The sequence below is a fragment of the Copadichromis virginalis genome, linkage group LG14 (assembly GCF_057382275.1).
Source record: "Copadichromis virginalis isolate Kocher_CV1m ecotype Utaka linkage group LG14, C_Virginalis_male_GT1.1, whole genome shotgun sequence".
Classification (NCBI taxonomy): domain Eukaryota; kingdom Metazoa; phylum Chordata; class Actinopteri; order Cichliformes; family Cichlidae; genus Copadichromis; species Copadichromis virginalis.
Window position 1 is genome coordinate 31,814,013 of NC_140631.1, and position 22,658 is coordinate 31,836,670.

The 22,658-nt window shown below is 39.8% G+C and overlaps 1 protein-coding gene across 3 annotated transcripts; it reads right to left on the minus strand.

The window, feature by feature from the left end:
* Positions 1-1,522: 1,522 nt before the first annotated feature.
* Positions 1,523-19,530, minus strand: tada2a (transcriptional adaptor 2A). 3 transcript variants are annotated; one of them, XM_085430474.1, is made up of 16 exons: positions 19,409-19,526; positions 18,897-19,003; positions 18,756-18,815; positions 18,568-18,659; positions 14,639-14,796; positions 14,110-14,198; positions 13,629-13,701; positions 13,460-13,523; positions 11,714-11,797; positions 11,531-11,574; positions 6,791-6,901; positions 4,602-4,673; positions 4,037-4,169; positions 3,582-3,625; positions 3,139-3,218; positions 1,523-2,668 (listed from the first exon to the last, which is right to left on the minus strand). In XM_085430474.1, exons 1-16 carry the CDS (start codon positions 19,431-19,433, stop codon positions 2,483-2,485), a joined length of 1,422 nt encoding a protein of 473 aa, XP_085286600.1. In that variant the 5' UTR covers positions 19,434-19,526; the 3' UTR covers positions 1,523-2,482. The 3 variants fall into 3 exon arrangements, with proteins under 3 accessions (XP_085286600.1, XP_085286601.1, XP_085286602.1); XM_085430475.1 differs by lacking the exon at positions 11,714-11,797 and having other exon boundaries at positions 19,409-19,525; XM_085430476.1 differs by lacking the exons at positions 1,523-2,668; positions 3,582-3,625 and having other exon boundaries at positions 3,151-3,218; positions 19,409-19,530.
* Between the last annotated feature and the right edge of the window lie 3,128 nt (positions 19,531-22,658).

The following is a 22,658-nucleotide window of genomic DNA, read 5'->3' on the forward strand; positions in this document are numbered from 1 at the left end:
ACGAAAGCACCTCATAAAACTTGCAACACGCTGTAACTCGCCTCAGAACGTTAGCAGTCAGAGCAGTATGCATCACGTGATAGAGCGGCTGTGGCATGCGGGACCTGTCGGTGGTCTGGATAGCATGTGGAGCTTCGCTAGCAACCCGGCATTTCATCTCCGACAAAGTTATCCCCGAGAGAAGTAAAGCACGTGTGTAAGTCCATCTCTGAATGTTTGTAAAGCATTCCTGCGTTAAGCTTAACGAGCGACTGCCTCTTCTTGCTGCTACTTCAATCGTGAAACTGCTTAAATGATCAGCTGATCGGCTTTTCTGTCGCGAGTCCGTGTCTCTTGTTTGCTTTTGGCCCACTTTGCACCAGACAGAGGAAACCAGCGGCTGAACAACAGCAGCACGTTTAAGCTTGATCAGCTGTTGTTAGAATTTATTTATTATTACTTTCTACTCCAGGATCTTTTTCTACATAGCTGACGCTGGTAACTGTGCAGGGGCGGATCTAGCAAAGTTTAGCCAGGGGGGCCGATAGGGCATTAACAGGGAAAAGAGGGCACAAAGACATACTTTTCTTTCTTATTCTCATTTAAAATGTCTAGCTTTTAATTATTTAATATTTATCTGAATCTTACACCCAAAGTTTTAATCTGATGTAAAATGTATAGAAGTCCATTATTGTATATAGTAACTGTTAAGTCTAATATATATACCCTAGTAAGCTATAGTACTTTTTCCTTTGGGAAGGTACCATCTGTGCAGTCTGCAATTTTGTTGAAGAAAGATGTTGAATCTATTTAATATTTCTTGAAAAATAATTGATTTCTGTGTATTTTTTTTCACACTGCATCAAATTAAGGTTGATTACGTCGATTAAGCATCATGAGGTGGAGCGTGAAGGGTGGTTCCCTATTTTTTATTTATTTATTTTTGTTGTTGCTGGGAGTTGGAACCCTATTAGTTAGGTTGCTTAATATTTATGCTAAGTACTCTTTAAAATACCAGAATAGGGAGGATGGTGTAGGTTTAAGTTTATTAGATTGATCAGTATTGCTGAACTATGAAATATTTTTTTTTGCATACAGGTATAACAGAATAGCTTTAGTGTAGTTGTTGTTTTAAACTTGAGTATGAACTTATACAAAATGCAGCAAGATATTTAAAAAACAGTTTTGTTGATTAAAAAACACTATATCGGATTCATATCGGTATCGGCAGATATCCAAATTTATGATATCGGTATCGGTATCGGACATAAAAAAGTGGTATCGTGCCATCTCTAATGGGGACATTAAAATTTGATATTTCTGCACCTTATACTTCATTCTGCTTAACAAAGTCTTTTATACTTTGTCAAATAACGGCAGCTTTATTGTGTTTTACTTTAAACTAAACTGTCCCCATGTGAGGACAAACAATCCCCAAATAGCTAGGTGAAATAAAAAAAATAAAAAAATCAACCCCAAACAAAAGCTCAGGTCACGGTGGGATGGAGACTTGACTGATACACAGAAGGAAGGTTCAGCTGAGTAATCGAGTGACTTTGATTTTATTGTCTGCATTAATTAAAACTACATCCAATCTAACAGCCATGACATCCCGAAGAGGATGCTGCTTATTATCATTTTAACCCTCAGTGCTGCAGTTATGTGGCTTGTGCCAGTTATACAATTTTCACCTCTGCAGCTTTCCAAAAAAATTACAATGAAATTATGTTTTCTTTTTATACTCTTTCCCCCATGAAAGCAGCATTTGATGACTTCTTCCTCAATGATGAGTTTTGACACCTCAGTAAAAACCAATAAAGACATGGTTAGACAATCATTAGAATAGTTTTTGTTTTTCCAGGAGTAGTTAAATGGGCAGAGACCACTCACACCAACATCTGATTAAAAAAAAACAGTTACCTTGCTCTATAAGCAGCCCTGAAAAACCACTCATTTCATAAAAGAGCTCCTTTCATCACTTGTTTTTTGCAAATGCAAACGGATCTCCACTAGGAAGTACAAAAACAGCTAAAAAAAAGATTTGAAGTAAATATTCATGTTATAAATATAATTTTACTATAAAATTTACTGAATTGTATGGTTTCGACAAGCCTCACATTTATGACCAAATGGTGCTCCGGTTCCTAATTTCACTAAATGAATCCGCTTATTAATTCAAACCTACAGTAAACTAAAAAGTTACCAAGAATTTTAATCCAAGCGGCTCTTTTACAGTTTAAAAATATCAACATGTACATCAGGTCATTTTCTAACACTTTATATCAGGAGAAATAAATACATAATTTTAATACAATCCCCTGTTCTTCTCACAATTATACAAGACTTGAGTACATTTAAACTAAAAACACACAATAACAAATGTTATAATATAACAAGCAGCAACAATCTGAACGTCTTACAAAACTTGAGCTGACAACATTACAAGATTAAAAACAAACTAAACACTAACCACGATCGAACTTCCCACTGTGGTCAAACACTCCTACGCCTTGGTGATGTAACCCTCTTTGATTAGGAAGTCATAGATCTTGCGAGTCTTGTTGACGTCGATCTTGATCAGCGCCCGCGCCTGCGCCAGCCGCAGCCCGCCCTGCCGTCTGCACTCGTTAAGTAAAGCTTGTTTGTACTCCAGGTAGGCGCCCGGTACCAGCCGCACCACCTGACACAGCTACAACCACAAAATAAACACAGGGTTTAGAAACGGAGGTAGTAGCTTTAAAAAACAAACACACCGGTAAATACAGTGCTAAAGTCTTGAGCCAACTCTCATTTCTTTACCTTTTTCTAAGAAAATACGTGAAGTGATTTATGTATTTTTCCAACTTGGGCATGCTTTTATTCCAATGGCAGTGTATTTGGCATCATTGTCAAGCTGGAAAAATTAAGACAATCACATGCTTTCAGATAGTATTCCACGATGGATCCAAATCTGACTGTACTTTTCTGTGTTCATAATTCCATCACTTCTGATAAGATTCCCAACACCACTGTCCAAAATGGAGATCCAAACCATGACAGAGGGAAGTCATTAAGAGAGGCCAGGGCCATGTTGTTGACATAGATGTGTAAGCAGATGACTAATGAGAAACGACTTAACGCATATTGACCCTTATTCCATCTGCCTGACCATATCTTTACCTCTTTCTCCCGCTCGTTGAGCTTCTCTGTTCCCGGCAGTCCGGTCAGGTTGAGAGGTGGGGCGCTCCGCCTACCTGTTGCTGTGGAGCAAAAAATTTCTACAGTCAAATGGAAATTCAGCACCACAATGTTAGCCAACCCTTCAGAGAACATAATAGCAGCCTGGCAACATGCAGTTAATTCCTTTGCATCGAAGAGACGGGCGAACAAATATTTACGCTGTGCAAATTGTGTAAATATAGCCATGTGGGAGTGTGCGTCCCATTTGTGCTCTGGAGGTTAGGGAAAGGCAGTTAATTTGAAAGGGAAACAAAAATAGCTAGGAAAATATGCAAGCAGGGGGCTATTTTTGAGCAGATAAATGGAGAAGTTGTTTGCATTAATGTGCCGGGAGCCACGGAGAGGACAGAATACATAAGGAAAGGTGGAAAGAAACGCCGTACCTGACACTGTGATTGTTGTGACAGCTGGAGTGATTCCAGCATCTCTGCAATCATTAAGAAAAGTGTTATTATCTTGGCTGCCATGTTTATATATGTACACACACACACACACACACACCCACCCCTGGGCTTTTGTTCACTACTCTCACTCCAGGATCATCAGCCAGAAAAGAAGAATCATAGCATTCAAGGTTTTTTTTAAAAGGTAGAATAATTGGAAGAACTTGGATAACATCCAAAGAAAAGGATGAAAACAAGAGGAGCAGCAACCCATTAAAAGGACTAAAAATACAGCAGAGACTGTGGTGTAAGCGAGATGCTCTATAATACAGCTCGATTCATCTCAGCATGAACAGTGCTGGGAGTGATGACAGAGGTCAGTGTCTCCGGAGAGCGCGGCTTCACCAGCCCTTCTATTACACGCTGGGCTACAAGCGGGGAGTTTAGAGCCTTACATTGCAGCCTGTTTGCTGAGCCACTGCTGACAGGCTCTGCCATCCTGGATGTACTGCAGCACGTCACACAGCATGGTCCTCTTCCTCCGCTCGTCTTCACGCATTCGCTTCACCCGCTCGTACACCTTGGCACCTATTGCACAGAAAGGTGAACAAAGAGCGTACAAAATTAGGGCTGCGACTCGAAACTGCTACGCTGTTTAGGCCATAAAGTATCAGAAACTGCCAAAAATGTCCTTTACAATTTCGCACAGTTCAAGCTAACACCCTCACATGTCTTACTCTGCTGGATCAACAGTCCACATACCAAAGAAAAGCCCTAGGAGCCTGCGCACTTTTAGTCTTTCCGTGGCACACATTAACAAGCTGGTCCAGGATTAAAATTCCAAAAATGATCCAAACACTGTGAGTGTTCTGCTGGTGCAGCAAAAAATAATTGATTTGAACTGAACTAAAAATAAAGTGCAAGCCTGAATATAAACACATTTTCCTGCTTATGCACACAACTTTAAAATGAAGTTTTTGTTCAGGGGAGGAGGGAAAGAAAAGTTCAAACTTGACTCACTGCAGAAAGACTTGATCCCTGCTTTCCTGTACTCCTGCAGCCTGCGGATCTCTCTCCTCAGCTCAAACTCCACTGGAAACAAAGAGAGAGAGAGATGAAGGCAGTTAAAAGCAAACCTGTGCAGACTGTTGCAGAGATCCCTGAACTCACTTTCACACAGCTGCAGCTCACATTTCATTTAGCACAATGAGTAAGCATTTTGTGCTTCTCAGAACAGTTTCATACAGCATTCATAAAAAATTAAATCAACATCTGGGAACTGGACGGCTCGAGGACTACTGAGAAAGACACAAAAGAAAACATCAATGTCTGAATTGATTACTGGACTTTTTATGACTTTCATGACATGAGTAACCCCCCCCAAAAAAAACAAAAAAAAAAAACAAAAAAAAAAAAAACAACATTTAGAAGCATCAAGCTCCATTACATATTTTTAGTATCTCATATTCAGATTAGTACATCTATGGCCGATATAACACCATCAATTAATCTACCAAGCTTCAGACTGTGGGAGGAAGCCGGAGTACACAGAAAACCTACATGCACAGTATTCAAACTCGACAGAGAAAGGCTGCAGTAGACCAGGAGATCTGAACCAGCAACCTGTTTGCTGCCCAGGACTCTAATTTTTCCAGGTTTGAACTGTTTTATTGTTGTTTATCTAGGTCATTGTCTTTTTGTATCACCTAGCCTCTCCTGAACTTTGGGTTATGAACTGGTGTCCTGATTTTTTTTGATACATTAGATACAAACAGGGACAGCAAATCCCCAACAAGCTTTATTTGTGTGCACTGCTTTTCAGGACACTGCCAAGGAATTGTTATGGGACATCCAGCTGGTCTGTTGCAGACTGCTTTCATTCACAGACACATGAACACGGATTTCAGCAGACTGTAGAGAATCCTGCAGGCTTTGATGTTATCCTGGTGTTTTTTTCCCCCCTCCTTTTTAAGCAATGGACTTGTTCTCACTGTGAACTTTGCAGCACGTCCACCTTTAGGGACAGTCCTGAATTTTCTTCATGCATGGACACTTTGTCCTACTGTGAACCAATTAACAGTGTAGTTTTAGCTTTGTGCAGCTCTGCAATGATTTGTCTGCAGTCCTGAAAAAGTTGTTGCAATAGATGCACGGTTCACATGAACCGTAAGTCCTTGACCATAAGAGCAGGTCTTTCTAGTATCCTGAGTTTTTTTTTTTTTTTTAAAGAAATCACTAACCTGCGCTATGACTGACTAATTAGTGTGGTCCAAAAAATAACGTTATCAGTTTAGTTCGTCTATCCATCTTCCACTTATCCAACGCAGGGTCACTGGGTGCTAGAGCCTAACCCAGCTGCAGGGGGTACACCCTGGACAGCTCACCAGTTTTGTGCAGAGCTAACAGCGAGAATGTGTTGCTCAATAACTGTGAAAGTGATTTTGATTATACTACATGTTATGAGTAATCAATCGATTAAGAAATCCTGGTTGTTCCAAAGATTAGTTACGATTTTTCTTGTAGCAGGATTAGCGTTCAACTTGAAGGTTAAGAAGACTGAAACCAACCTAATACATGCCTGTTTAATCTAACTGTGTGCTGGCTGTCGAACTGCAGCCAGAGCAGACTTAGCTTAGTTTAGCATAAAGATGGTAAACAAGTGGAAACAGCTAGCCAGGCTCCGTCCAACATGTAAAGAAAAAGAAAAAAATCCAGTCAGCACTTCCAAAGCTGACTAATTACCTTAATATATGTGAAGTGTAAAAATAAAAATCTGCTGTTTAAAGAGATGTAGGTGCTTGACTATTTCTTTGCAATGAACTGCAACTTCCTGGAGTCCCTGCTGGTTGCCAGGAAACTGCAACTGTCTGTGAGATGCCAATTTAAGAGATATCCAAATGACAGCAGAGGTTCAAAAACTTGATAAGCCTGTGTCAAGAAGCATTGCTGACTAATGAAGACATTTCGTGTTAGAATTTTCTTTAATTTGTACACAGACCTAGTGGAAACGTGGGAATCTCTCAGAGAAAAACAGGAAGGGGTCTGGCATTACCTTCCCACAAAGATTAAAAATAACCTCCCTTGACGCTGCGATCGTCTGTGCGATGCTGAGACAGTGTGGCAAAAACTGGTCAAATTGATTCTCTGTGTTTGTGACAGTTGCTTAAATTGCACGTAACCCTGCCATGTGAACTCAGCCAGATACTAACATGCGTGACTTTCGATGAATTTGTCATGTTCAATTGGTCCAACCACTCTGGCAAATCTTCTCATGACATCATACAGCTCCTGCACCTCCTTTGGGTAGCATCGCTCCAGCACTACCGGAGACAGAGAGACGAGAAAGAGAGAGAGAGATGTGAGTAGGCAGGCAGATACAAACAAATATAAAACAGAAATATGAAAGAAAAATATCCCCAGCAGACACTTTTAGACGTGAGCAGTTTTTTTTTTTTTTTACTGCATTCTAGGTGAAGTAATTTGGTTTCTTTTTTGCAGTTAACCACCAGAGAACAGCCGTCAACTTGCAGCTCTGCATCAATGCTGTGCATATAGGCATGTAAATATTACCAACATTTATCACAGTCACCCTGTAGATGCACCGCTATGATTCTCTGAAGCTGGTGCAAGGGGAGAATTTGCATCCTGTAGCTACTAAATGGCCTGTATGGTCTCTCAGCATCCACGCAAACAGTGCTTAACAGATTTATCTAACCACAACCCAATGTAAGGCTTATGGAATAGCTGCCCTGAAGTAACAATACTGTTAGTTACCATCATTTATTCATGTTCTTGTAGGGGTTAACTGTACAGTAACCGTTCTTGTTCTGACAGGTGAACACACCTGTCAGCAAAAGGATTTCACACACATTTCTTTATTACACCTTCTTGCAACTGTTTCTTAATTTCTTACAATTTACACTACTCTCTTGCACATCTCTCAGTCTCACTGTTTACTTTTTGTTAACTTAGCTCTTGTTGTTTTTCTTTAACCACTGTTGTATGTATGAAATGTTTGCACTCTCTCACAGTATAAGGCTCTCTCTGTGCACCCGTGGCACTTTTATTATGTTGTTTATTTTCTGTAGACTGTACCACTTTTAATCTTGATCCTGTTGCTGTAACACAATATTTCCCTTGCGGGACGGAGTGACTAACTGTAAGCAAGAAGTAGCAGCTCTTTGATCTAAATTAGATTTTTAATGCTAAAACCTTGTTATCCAATAATTTTCAGATTTGCTTTAAAAAAAACAAACAAACAAAAAAAAAAACCAAAAAAACAAAACAAAAACCAAAACACGTCACATGTTTTTTGATTAGGTTCCAGTTATTTAGTTGCATTCCTGACAGATTTGTGTGTTTCTTGTTTTTCTGTTTTTCCAAAACAGCATCCAACACTGTTGATCCATGAAAAAATGAAAAGAACCCCCCCCCCCCCCCCCCAAAAAAAAAAAAAAACAAAACAAAAAAAACAAAAAAAAAAAAAACACAACAATTTTATCCACCTTTTCTAAACTCACAGTCCACAACACCTCATCCCAGCTATCACAAGAGCCAGGGTTACTCTGGTCAGTTTGCCGTTCCTTTACAAGGCTACGACAGAGACAGACAACCATTCATCCTCACATTCACACCTACAGCCATGTATCCTAACATGCATGTCTCTGGCCTGTAGAAGGAAATTGGCTTACTGGGGAAAAAACAAGGTCCACAGCCAGCAGGTGGATTTAAACAGAGAACCTTTTATCTAAGAGGTGACACTGGATCATTTTACTGCCCCTAAAACCCTTCTCCTATCATAACTTAGTGAATGAACAGACATAATCATAACTTAAAGACTTAATAGCATCATATCATCTCAACAGAGTTCTTTGCTCTGAGCTTCCAGGCTTACATGTGGTTCACAGAATCTCCAAAAGCAGAATGGGTCTGACGAACTCTGAGTTATGGAAACAAATGCCATCTCTACTTTCAAGATTAGATTTTAAACTTTCCTTTTTGATAAAGCTTATAGTCTGCAGGGGGTCTGCTAACCTGAACCACTGCTTAGGTGTGTTGGTACAAACAGACCTCAGCAAAAGTGCTTGGGGACTTCCTCTGATGCACTCTTGCATTTTGTCTCCTTCAGTTTGTTTTGTCCCATTTGTTTTCATCCTTCTCCCCAAAAGGTTGTGACAGATGGCTGTCTCTCTCTGTTAAAACTGAGCTTTTCTTTCTCCCCATATGTGACTGTCATATCCTGGGGATCGACAAACACTGAACTGAAAATATATAATTTCATAATATAAAGCACCGTGAGACAACAGTTGTCCTGAACTAGCAATATATAGAAAAAATTCAAGTGGAAAAAATCCATCAAAACATTTTGATAATTGTGATTACAAGCTGAACGTGGGTGACAAGTTAAAAAAAAAAGTTAAACTGTGTTGGGTTATAATATGCCAACAGAACACTTTCAACGTTCCATGGGTTTGCACACATTTTGCCTAAAATTCCTGACAACTGTAGTCCCGGGAGATTTTTAAAGCAACTTAAAGGTTCCCTCAGACTGCTGGTTGTCAATGTCACCACACATCATCAGCGTACACCTGTTGTGTGCTTTCATCTATAACTCAGTGGATGTGCTGAAGAACAATGAATTAAACATTGTTTTGTTTAAGGTTGGCTGTAATAAAATGATATTTGATCAAAAATATTCAGGGCTGTCACGAAAAAAAAAAGGATTTCTCCAAAAACGGGACGGTGGTAGAGATAAAAGAAAAGAACTCTAAGATGAAAAATAGCAAAAATAGTAAAGGGCATGAATGATTGTCTGCGTCTCGGAAACTCTACAGGAGAGATGGAATACCTTATAAAAAGATATTCCCCCTTATCTGTTGCTTTTACGATGACGGCGCGACCGCTGTCCACTACATGTTCAGCAGGGATGAGATCTGGAGATCGCAAATGCCACAGCAAACGACTCACATCATTTTCATTACATCACAGTAGAGACCAGAACAGAAATGCTTTATCACAGTATTAAGGTGAACACTCAGATCAACTTTATTGATTTGCAGTGACTCTTCACTCCAAGGAGACAAGTGAGCAAAAACCATTTGGAAAAATGATTCTCACAGCAATAACAGAGCCACTGCATAACCCTCATCGCAAGGGTCAAGGGCTCAGGTTTCTCTTTTAATTTGCCCCGCCCCCTGTCTACAGACAAGTAAATAATGGCGAGTTTCAAGGCAGTTTCACCTCCAGACTGCTCAGGTCGGACAGAGGCGGTACGCTCACTAATTGTTTTTGCACACAGTCTGTCACTTTACAAAAGTGTTTTGAGACTGAGTAATTTCCACACAGACAACCTTCATCAGTCGGAGGAGGAGACTGAACAACCCGAACAATTTTTCTGTGTATGACTATTTGGTGTTCGTACCTAATTCAAATCTAAACAGCCTAAATGAATTCGCACATTTCTGTACAAAGCTGCAGCGTGCCTTCTTCAGCTATAAATGCTGAATACATACAAACTGTCCAGCTAGCATATAGCCGATGGTTTAACTTGACAGTGCAATCAAAAGGGGCCAAAAGATTCAAATTTCAAAGCCAACAATGATTTTAATGCAACAGTTCTACAATTAGTTTTGGTCCCCTATCTTTTCTAATTGAAAGTGTAGTCAAGGAGCACTACAGGAAGAAAAAATGAATGAAATTAAACAGAATCAGCAACCCTGTCCCTGTGATTTGTCACAGTAACGCCCCACTGCTGTGTATTCACCATGTTTAGCTCTCACTCTGAAAGCGCTTGTTGTGCTCATGTGAAAGCATTGCCCGTGTTGCTGAGTAACAGACAAGTGTCAAAGCCACCGAGGAAAGCTGATGTGTGTGTGTCAGGGTCAAATTCCATCGTCAGACTCCAGCCTGCGAGAGCTAATTATCAGCTGCCATCTCAGGCTAAACACATGAAGTCATGCTCTGAGCAACACAAGGAAAAATGTTCATATCTCCGAGGAGACATCAATGCTGGACCTGTGTGTGGTTTCACATGATCGGCACACAAAACTCTGACTGCAAATAGCAACGTAACCTGAATCATTCAGAGAGGCGAGCTCTTACAGGACGTCAAACAGATCGCTGTCCTGAAACAACAACGCTGGTCATTCTGCCTCCAGCAGTCACTGAGACATGATACCGTGAGCCTCCTGGGCTCAGATACTGCTTCCATTATTGCATGTGACACACACACACACACACACACACACACACACACACACACACACACACTTTGACAGTCTCCATGACAACCAGTCTGCAGCTCTACAGCTACTCCGAGTTCCCTTTTGTCTCCAAAGACTGGGGAGATAAGGGAAAAAGAGGAAGGAGGGCTAACTGGAGGCTGGAGGATACATAAATAAAACATGAGGGGAGAACTCTTCAACTCCCCAACCACAGACAATTTCACAGAGCAACACATGGAGATATAACGAAGGGCAGGGTGGTCGCACATAGTTTAAAAAGACACGCTCTAATTGGACAAATCCATTCACAGCAGTTCTCGCTGTGTAATGAAAAAAAAACCCCAGAGATGCAAAGAATTACGTTACTGAGCTCGCTGCAACCCAACCTGTAACGGGTGGATCAATAAAAACAGCTCTCTTTCTCCTGACACACTTCAGCCATTATGGCAGCAAAGCTCACCGCACTGTGATTGCAATTATGCCGCGGCACACTCGAGCCAACGCAGGCTATTCGTACCCTTCGCTGTAAATATAAGCGCGGCCAGTTGCCACACATCAGCTACCAGAGGGGCCGTGGAGGTTAACGGTGGTTATTACAGCGGAGTTATTTGCATGCATCCATAGAAACCCTCTGTGCCGATTTGGCTGCCAGATATCGCATGTCTCCCTGAGCTGCTATGAATACTGTCGCAGCCAACCCCAAGAGTGTTTCAAAAGAGGACTCACTCTGGAATTTCCGCAGGTTGATCAATCCATGGTCTCGGATTATCCTGAAAGAAACAAAGACATGGATGTAGACATTTATTTTCTGACTTACGCTACACTTTGGAAAGTTAAAAATACAGTATATATCAACTATATGATCATTTTGAGGGCTGTAGTTTGGTGTGCTCGTGTCCATCACATTACATCATAATGAGGTTCTGCATTACAGCCCACAAACGACATTCTCCAAACTGATCCTCGAGCTGAATCAATCCTCTGCAAAGTAATCTGCAACAAAAACTGAGCATGCTGATCTTTGTGAAGACGTCCAAGCTGCACTGCACCCAACAAACTGGACACTGAGTGCATCGACATTACGCATTAATACACTGAAGCTTTTAATAACAAGCAGAAATAACTTACCATGTTAATTAAATTAGGAACAATAACATTTACAATTACTTACAGAAAATGAATTTAATGACTTATAACAGTATAAAAGCAATAAATGTGACACATTCAGGAGATTCCTACTTTCACGTCTGAGTTTCACAACATCTTTTTCAACCACATACAGAAACACTTTAAAACCAACAGCCCTGTTGATAAATGAAGGAGGAATATTTAGGACGCCTGGAAATTAAGCTCAAGGCTTTTCATGACTATTTAAAGGCCTGTTTTGAGGGGAATAAAATAAATGGCCTTTAGGCCCTCAAAACCTGCAATTATGCTAAAAAGTGTGCTTTAAGGTTCAGCTCAACTTCTGATCTTAAAAGCCTTTCTGACAAGCTACAAGTTAGCAGAGATAAAACCGGGTCTCAGGGACAGATGAGGGAGCTGTAAAACACTCATTCCCTCCTAGTCAGACATGCCATTCCAAGCGTGCTCAGGGAGCATGAAGTCGTTAAAAGTTGATTTAGTGATGGATACGCTGCAGCAACGCTTGTCCGTGTATGTCCAAGAATGACAGCTAATGTGTTAAAGGCAGATTAATATCCTTAGAAACCTTTAAAATTGACTTCAATTTCTTATTACATCAGCTGACTATCAGAATACAGAAAAATAGTCATTGTGATTTCCTGCAGCCCACAGTGACTTGAATTTGAGGGCTTTCCAGTACCCAATGATAACCACCAGTTGCCATTTTATTAGGTACAATGGGTTTTACTGTTTACTGTTTTAACTGCTGCTACATATGCAACGTTATCTATATTTCTCTACCCACCAAACTTAACTCAATAAATGTGAGATACATACAACAGAACTGAGTATTACTGGGATTTACAGTGGACTGTGAGACGAGCGTGAGCAGGGGGTGTGATCCCGGTAGCCTCTCTGATTAGCTACAAGTAAACTGTGCACAGTACATTTTCTATGAGCTTCAAAACATTTTCCAAACTCTCCTCTGGTGAGAATGCTCTCCATGCCCAACTAAAACTGGGCAAAATGTCAAGCAGCTTGGCATGCACGTCGTTCACTGGGGGGACAGACACATTTTCCCAATTTCCAAAAATATATTCAGGGTTTGAATAGAAGTTCCCGCAGCTTGTAAGTTGCACCTGAATGACTCCCTGCGGCTTGTAATGAGAGCCTGAAAAAGGCTTAAATATGCAATTATAATCACGCTGCTGACTTTGTGACAATCCCTCTCAGGATTCGTGTCTTTAAAAAGCTTTTAAGAAAATAACAAGGTTTAGATTAGAAGTTATAAATGTATTAGCGTAATGAAATCATTAATATTTAAATGGTGTAGATAGGATGTTGGAATTGTTAGCCTTGTTCATTTTAATACAGTATGAAATGCATTTTTTTCAACCTGAAAGTATAATGAAGTATCGTGGAAACTGAGGTTCCACAATAAAGGCTTATGATGCCACCTGCTGACACACTGGAGTCATTACATTACATTGAATTAATTTTTCATCCCATAATAAATTAAAGGAGACCTACTTCTTCCTCCGTTGTCTCTCCTTTAATCTTGAATGATAAATATCAACAACTGCAAGCTTCAGTGCTGAAAAACAAGAACATGTGCGACACAGTTCACAGGTTTTGTAATGTAAATGCTGGGATTCACACTGTTGTTGTTTAGTTGTCAATAAAACAAAATGTAACCCACCACGAAGGACGTCTGAATCATCATCCACAAAGTCAATATCTTTCAAATCCCATTCTGCATAGTTGTCAAACTCCTTTAATAGAATGGACACGTAAGGGAAAATGCTATCAATATTAAACAGCAAATCAAACAACAGGAAGATTCATAGACCTTTTACATATGCCCAGAACTTGGAGGAAAGCATCCCTACAGTAAAGCATGGTGGTGGCAGCGTCATGCTGTGGTTAAGTTTTCCGGCAGTAGGAACTGGGAAACTAATCCGTGATGAGGGAAAGATTAATAATAACCTGCTCCATAGCACTTTTTTGTGTTTTAAACGCCAAAACAAATATAACACATTAAAAATTAACTCATGTAACTTGCCACTTAAGTACTTCATGAGCCACCTTTATCTTTTCCACACATACCTTTATTCTGTGCACTTTCGCGCTACCATGCATCCAAACACACAATCAGCTACAGGACAAATGTGTTCCCTCACCTCCATGAAGTCGGCTCTGGCAGGCATGTATCCAGCCATGTCGCGAGACAGCACCGAGTCAAATGTGGGCCGAGGGGGATCGTCGCTCGCTGTGGCATCACAGAAAATTTAGCAAGATAAAGCTTAAAAATGTAAAGATCAACAAAGAGCACCACCTCCAAATTTTGTGCATTTTATAAAATCAGACACGTAACAACCGTCTGTCTCTACTTTGAATTTGTCAAATGATGCAAGAATAAGACGTTAAAATGCTTGTGGAGCAGTCAACACTGTGACAGATGGAGACCTGAAGCCCGCCAGGAAATGAGACACGATCCTCAGTCACCAACTGCTTCTGCCCAACTGTCGGGCCGGTGGCTTCAAATTTTATATGTTAAACTTTCTTCTAGATGCCCTAAAGGCCCATAATGAAACCTGGAATAATATTTAATAAAACTAAATAATAAATAATAATAATAATAATAATAATAAACAATCAAACTTAATCTAAACACTTTTTAATAATGAAGTAAACATTGTGGGTGCTTACGCTTAAAAGGAATAGCGCCCTCTGCAACACGAGAGTCTTTTGCTTTCCGCAGGCTGAGCAGGGTGGAGGAGAAGAGTGGGTTATTGATGAAATTCTTCATGTAGTGGCTCTCACACTCCTCTTTGGTTTTAGTGCGCATCTGATACGCAACATCTTGCCTGATGAAGACAAGCAGGGAGAAGGAACAGATCAAAAATAACTGGAGGCTTTCATATGATACTTTTAGCCAACTAAGGCTATAGTTATGGCACTGTATGGTTCAAACACCTTTTTATGGGAGAAAAAAAAATGTTCTTCATTAGAAACTTCAACCATGTCCTAAAACCTAATCTCTGTTTTCAAGACATCACCAAATCAAACATTTGAGTTTCAATCACCAGGCGTCTAAGTCAAACAATTAATATTTAACTTGTGAGCAAGCAAAACAGTTTGTGAATGCAGTGGTGCAGAGTGGTGACTACAACTCAAGAGTTTCAACCTCCAGGCTATGAAACTCAGTGTGCTCAAAAAAGAGCAGGAATTATAGGAAGAGGTCTCAGTCTTATGCAGGCTTGGCATAATTAGAAGAATTGAACTGATTTGTTTCACTCATTTACTTATGAATTACATTTTCTGTGAAAAACAGCAACTTCTTTATCATCAGAGTTTGAAAGCTGTGCAGAAACAGGAGGAAAAAATGGATTTGCAAGATACATGGATATGAACCTACAATGCATTACACAAAAAACAACTATACAGTTCATCTACACCTTAATCTATTCATCAGCTGGCACATCGCTACCCGCGGGGAGAAGGACGCCATCTCCTGATATTCTAGTTTTTCTACTAGTGAGCTTGAGTTCAAACATGGGTGACTGCACTGTGACCCTTGTTCAGCCTTTCCTCCCTCGTGTTTTTCTCTCCCTGTGCATGAAAGCGTGGAAGGGTTTTAACAGCTTCGAGCTGATGGGCAACTTGAGCTGTAGCAACCGTTAACAGACAGTTAACTCTACATGGGTCAACATTATAGCACTAGCCTGGAGCCAGCTCTATAATTGATAGTTTTAATTATAATTTCATTTTAATTATAATTATAAATTATAGTTTTATAATTTATAGTTTTATAACAACTAATAAAGGCCTGTGCTACAGTACTGTTTGGCCAATTCAAGATGTTGAGAAACTGATAAACTTAATCACACTGAGAAAAGTAGATCATAAAATCAAATATAGCAACATCTCCAAATTGTGACCCTTACAGTAACAATGTTACATCATTTGAGTTAAGCTTACGGTATTTCAAGATTATATTAAACATTTAATGATGGATAAAAAACTGTTTAAATGTACTTAAGCAAATGGGATTTGAAGCCATAAATATGCAACTATTATGAAAAGTTATGTTCTAAAATCCTCATTTACTATACGGGAGTGCACTTCGTTGAACAAAACCTTGCATACCAGTTTTTATTTAAACAAAGAAGAGGCGTGGACTGTGTCAGACTGACAGGTGTAGTAATACAATAGTAGACAGTGGGCCATTAACCATACATAGATGTAGATAAATTTTGCTCTATATAAATATACAATCAGTCCAATATTTATTTCCTATTTATTTACAAAAATAACATCCCATCCCAACATTTCTTTAAAACTTTTCTCAGTTTGATTAAGTACATCAGCCAGTCAACAGCATAAACAGGCCAACATGTACTGTCTGTTTTTAGGTGATTCCTAGGCAACATAACATTGTAATATCAGATATAGATAAGAACTTTCAGGTTTCTAAGTCATACATACAGTGGGGCAAAAAAGTATTTAGTCAGCCACCGATTGTGCAAGTTCCCCCACTTAAAATGATGACAGAGGTCAGTAATTTGCACCAGAGGTACACTTCAACTGTGAGAGACAGAATGTGAAAAAAAATCCATGAATCCACATGGTAGGATTTGTAAAGAATTTATTCGTAAATCAGGGTGGAAAATAAGTATTTGGTCACCTCAAACAAGGAAAATCTCTGGCTCTCACAGACCTGTAACGTCTTCTGTAAGAAGCTTTTCTGTCCCCCACTCGTTACCTGTATGAATGGCACCTGTTTGAACTCATCATCTGTATAAAAGACACCTGTCCACAGCCTCAAACAGTCAGACTCCAAACTCCGCCATGGCCAAGACCAAAGAGCTTTCGAAGGACACCAGGAAAAGTATTGTAGACCTGCACCAGACTGGGAAGAGTGAATCTACAATAGGCAAGCAGCTTGGTGTGAAAAAATCAACTGTGGGAGCAATCATCAGAAAATGGAAGACATACAAGACCACTGATAATCTCCCTCGATCTGGGGCTCCACGCAAGATCTCATCCCGTGGGGTCAAAATGATCATGAGAACGGTGAGCAAAGATCCCAGAACCACACGGGGGGACCTGGTGAATGACCCGCAGAGAGCTGGGACCAAAGTAACAAAGGTCACCATCAGTAACACACTACAACGGCAGGGAATCAAATCCCGCAGTGCCAGACGTGTTCCGCTGCTGAAGCCAGTGCATGTCCAGGCCCGTCTGAAGTTTGCCAGAGAGCACATGGATGATACAGCAGAGGATTGGGAGAATGTCATGTGGTCAGATGAAACCAAAGTAGAACTTTTTGGTATAAACTCAACTCGTCGTGTTTGGAGGAAGAAGAATACTGAGTTGCATCCCAAGAACACCATACCTACTGTGAAGCATGGGGGTGGAAACATCATGCTATGGGGCTGTTTTTCTGCCAAGGGGACAGGACGACTGATCCGTGTTAAGGACAGAATGAATGGGGCCATGTATCGTGAGATTTTGAGCCAAAACCTCCTTCCATCAGTGAGAACTTTGAAGATGAAACGAGGCTGGGTCTTCCAACATGACAATGATCCAAAACACACCGCCCGGGCAACAAAGGAGTGGCTCCGTAAGAAGCATTTGAAAGTCCTGGAGTGGCCTAGCCAGTCTCCAGACCTCAACCCCATAGAAAATCTGTGGCGGGAGTTGAAAGTCCGTGTTGCTCGGCGACAGCCCCAAAACATCACTGCTCTCGAGAAGATCTGCATGGAGGAATGGGCCAAAACACCAGCTACTGTGTGTGCAAACCTGGTAAAGACCTATAGTAAACGTTTGACCTCTGTTATTGCCAACAAAGGTTATGTTACAAAGTATTGAGTTGTATTTTTGTTATTGACCAAATACTTATTTTCCACCCTGATTTACGAATAAATTCTTTACAAATCCTACCATGTGGATTCATGGATTTTTCTTTCACATTCTGTCTCTCACAGTTGAAGTGTACCTCTGGTGCAAATTACTGACCTCTGTCATCATTTTAGGTGGGGAACTTGCAGAATCGGTGGCTGACTAAATACTTTTTTGCCCCACTGTATGTGCCAAGTTTGCTTGCTTAACTCCTGACTGTGTAGAAGTTTGCAGACAAAGAAGCAAACAAGAGAAATTCTCTGCAACATTTCGTTCACTTGTTATCTTTGTTACTGTCGGTAACAGATGTTTAGAGATTTTTTATGCACAATGATCTGAAAAATTAGCTTAAAGAGATGCAATTGCCATTAAATGAAACATTTATGTTGGAAAATAAGTTAGTGGTTATTTTTGCTGCCTGAGAGCAAGTAGAAGCTGTGTTCGAAGCCACAGGCCAAATAAGGCACAATACTAGATACTCTGGCTTCCTCCTAAAGTCCAGAGACTGCTTTTTAGGTTAACTTGTTCTAAAGTGACAGTAGATGAATGTGAGTGTGCACAGTTATCTGTCTCTGTGTTAGTCCTGCGACAGACCAATAACCCGTTTAGCTTGTACCCCACCTCTGGAAACTGGACTGCATGCCATAAATCTTAGCATTCAGGCTTTTTAAGAAATAAGGACATGTGTATGTAGTTTATAAGGAAATCTCACCAAACAACTAGAAAATACTAACCAATTTCCAAAGCCACAGTCCATGACGGCTTCAAGCAGGGCCATCTCTTCCTGGGCTGTCCACCCAGGCTCCAGCACGGGGAAATCTGACGTCTGCATAACGGGGTGAAAGATGAACATTGATGTTGAAAGACAGCCACACTGGATAAGATTTTATTTGTTTGTTTGTTTGTTTTTTATTTCACTCACCATGATTTCATATTTGTGATCACTCTGGTGCTTCTTGTACTCAAATCCTCTGGTGAAGCACTGAAGGGAAACAAAATGTTTAGTTTCAGTCGGACTGGGTTTGTCTGCAGGTAAATTTAAGAGTTTTTGTGACCGATTCACCTGGAGGCACAGCAGGAAAGGTGAGGGTCCACATTCTGCACATTTGATATAAGGCTCAGTCAGATACGATGAACAACCTCTGCACGGCGGTTTATCGGAGGGGTCATCTGAAATCACGTGATTTTAACACTTTAAGTCACCAGGTAGGGTTGTATAACAAATCAGCTGACATTTCTTTACATGAAACGAGCTTACAATGTAAACAAGACTGCAGATTTCAATTTATTAGGCTTTACAGCGAGCTTTAAGCTAAACCACACATGCTAACTTTAAAGCGCCATGTATGATAATGTTTCATCACCGTTTGAAAAGCAGCTCAATAACAAAAGGCACCAAAGGCTGTTAAAGTAGTTAACACGCCGTGTTAGCATCGCTGCACGCTAACGCTAATGTTAGCATAGCAGACCCAGCTTAATATAGCTAACCTGAGATAATAACCCCAAAAATGATAGACGATAACACTTTAAAGCTGAAGTGGATACGTGTATCTGTGACATATTACTAAAACTTACTTGCAAAAGATGCTAGGCGGTCCATAGGATTACGTTTAAATGAAACTTAATAACAGCTTCGACGTTTAGGTTCCATCTATTTTTCAAAGCTCGCAAGTGACCCTGATTGTGAAGGCACAGCTAATCGAGCTCAGATAACTCAATACTCCCCTTAGATATTTTCTATAAGGAGGATCGATAACTAACTAAGAAATGTAATACATGTAAAATATTTGGTATTTATATTACGGCTAAATATATAGAGATTATAATAATCCCACATTGGGCAAATATACTTGCTACAGCAGCACAAGGGTCAGAGACAAAATGTGAAGTAATTATATATTAGAAAACAATAAAAACAGAAAATAAAACAAGACTTACAAAAAAGCTAATACTTTTAAAAATGCAAAAATCAATAAAATACAAGACTAAAACATTTTTGTAGAAAATGTACTATATACACACACACTAATATACACTAAAAGCCACACCACAGAGATTAAACAACAAAACAAAATATATGTATAAAAAGTGCAGTGGGAATGATAATACATACACAAAAATGGTGGGCCGTCCTACACTGCGGCTAGAGGACTGGCCATGACAAAGCTGGCCCTCTTCATTAGAGTATTAAGTTGTTTTCTGGTTCCTCTCCGTGCTGCCACCTCCCCAGCAGAAAACTGCATAAAAAATTGCAATAGACCTCACCAGGTCATAAAAAGTCCTCAGTAATGTCCTGCACGATCAAAAAGACCCAGAAGCCAACTTTGACCCTTCTTGTACATAGCCTTGGACCAGTAATCAAACCACTCCAATCTACTTTTAAGGTGAACCCCCAGATATTTGTAACTGTCCGCCACCCTGATGTCCAAACTATGGATGTTCACTGGTATGATAGGTGTTGGTTTTCTCCAGAAGTCAACCACCATCTCCGTTGTCTTACTGGTGTTAATGTGCAGGTGATATACAACCACTTTAAGCTAGAGGTAGAGTGAAATGGAGGCAGATGATCTGCTGTGGTGACCCCTAAATAAAAGGAACAGCTGAAAAAAGAAGACTGATATATATTTATATAATCATGTTAATTAGTTTAATTTTAATGTCACTTCGCCATTTATTTTTTTATTTTCTTTGCAATGACCTACCAAAACTTACAATTACGATTATATTGTACTATATTTATTTTTGTATGTTTTTTTTTTTTTTCATATTTCTTGTGTTTCAGCATTTCAGCTTCAGTATTCAAAGGCGCTGTCTGCTGTCTGGGTTGACCTTTCACCTGGCTGGCTCACAACACAACTATTAAAAAGGCAACCAAAATACATAAATAAACACATAAATATAACAATTATTAAATGTAGGAAAGGAAATTTAAACAAGAATATAAATAAATAGTTGAAATAATAATAATAATAATAATAATAATAATAATAAATGGTACAGGTAGAGACAAATTAAAGGTGAAATTTCTGTTAATGTTGCTGACAGCTCTTTATTGTTGTTTTTGCCATACATGTACAACAGTCCAAGAATAGTATGGAGTATAATACCTAATAATATTATATAAAATATAAAATCAAAATGTTTCACAGACACATGGAGATGATCTGTTTCACTTTTAATCTCTCACTTCTCTCACTGCAGTTTAGTGACATAGCCCCAGACCTAGTCCCAGTGAAAAGCGCCTTTATTAAAAACGATATTAAATAAAATTACAGCATGTTAGCAGGCTGGACTTCTTCTGAAAGGACCCCGTTTAGAAAAATTAAATAGTGTATGTATGTGATCTTTATTATTTTCGCCACTCTTCTGTCATTCTCCATCTTACCACAGGGTGCCGATCTTGGACTATTTCTCTAATGAAAACAATAAATGTCGTGCAAGTCTTTGTCTGCCTTTCTGTACACAGCACCACCTGAGCTTCATATAAGCAGCGTATATTAGGCTGAATAATGGAAAGAAAGATCATAGATGTGGAACCTTATACGCAACATCCCCATGCTGTTTTTTCTTGTCCCCCATAAAATTCTTCTACAAGTACTACTTGCCCTGAAAATGACTTTAAAACAGCTCATTCTGATGCAATAAATAGCTATGACTCCAGATATTTTCCAGGGTCTGTATCCAGCATTGGCCCCCCGAATCAAATAAAACCCCAGCAACTTAAGGTCGCCCCCTGTGATTGCACGCTAAGGGACCTAGCAAAGCAAATATCTGAACATTGATGTGTAAAACTGCAACCTTGCATGCATCAAAACCACTTAAAGTATGAAAAAAAAGAAATATTTTTGTGATTTGAGTAAAAGGACCCTCTGATTCAGTCCAGATGTGATGGAAGTAGCTCGGTAAAAAGAGGGCAGGCACTGGTGTAATGGTGTTAAACTAGGCCTATTGCTTTACACCTTAATTGCCACTCATGATATTTACAAAGAAATGTAATCCATTTCACATTTTCATAGTTTTCTGCTTGATTTCAAAAGATATAATGGTGTGCTTTATATAATTTGCTAAAGCCCAAAATTCATAAACAGGCTCTAATGTGGCTGTGAACGTGCACATTGGGTTAAATCTGTGTACTCTGCTTTCCTCCTGTTAGCCTGCGCTATGTCCATGAGGACGATCCACAGTGACAAGTGCGTTCAGTTGCAGCATACTCTGCGTCCCATCTCCTGACCCTCTGGGGCTGCACCAGACCTCTGGGGAGAGACTCAGACAGCACAAGAGCCCAGAGCAATGCAGATCCACTGGTAATGACAAAGTGGCTATCCGACAGACTGTGCATAATAGAGGGACAGTTGCACTCTCCCCCTCATTGGAATTTCCAGCTTCCTGCCAGAGCAGAGTTTATTTAACAGTCCTGTGAGAACGTTATGATTTATTTATCTTTGAAAGAGGAACTCTTCATTTCTGGGTGACAGTTTGGAGTACAAATGGAATATGGATGTGTGTAAACTCATAACGGCCACCTTTAAAAAGTGAACCTTTTCTTCCTGCTGGAAGTACACTATCTGATCAAATGTTTTATGTGCATACAAACACAAATCTCACATTAAACAAAGTACAATGAGATTAGTGCGTGTACATAAGTGAAATTTACAAGGCAAAAGATCAGTCTGAGAACGTTTTTTCTCCTCTGTGATTTGTGTGACATCAGTGATATGTCCTTGAGCATTTTTACAATCACCCTATGATTCGGTAGCTTGTCGAAGCAGCTTTAGCAACAACAAGTTGAAGTGATTGTTTTCTGTAAGACTTTATCAGTGGAGGG

Excerpts from the sequence above, each read along its gene's own strand:
- tada2a (XM_085430474.1), bottom strand. The coding sequence starts at position 19,433 with ATGGACCGCCTAGCATCTTTTGCAA. Across the intron at positions 13,702-14,109 it reads CCAGAGCCGACTTCATGGAG|GAGTTTGACAACTATGCAGA; the intron begins GTGAGGGAACAC and ends ATTCTATTAAAG. Across the intron at positions 4,674-6,790 it reads ATTCATCGAAAGTCACGCAT|TGGAGTTTGAGCTGAGGAGA; the intron begins GTTAGTATCTGG and ends CTTTGTTTCCAG.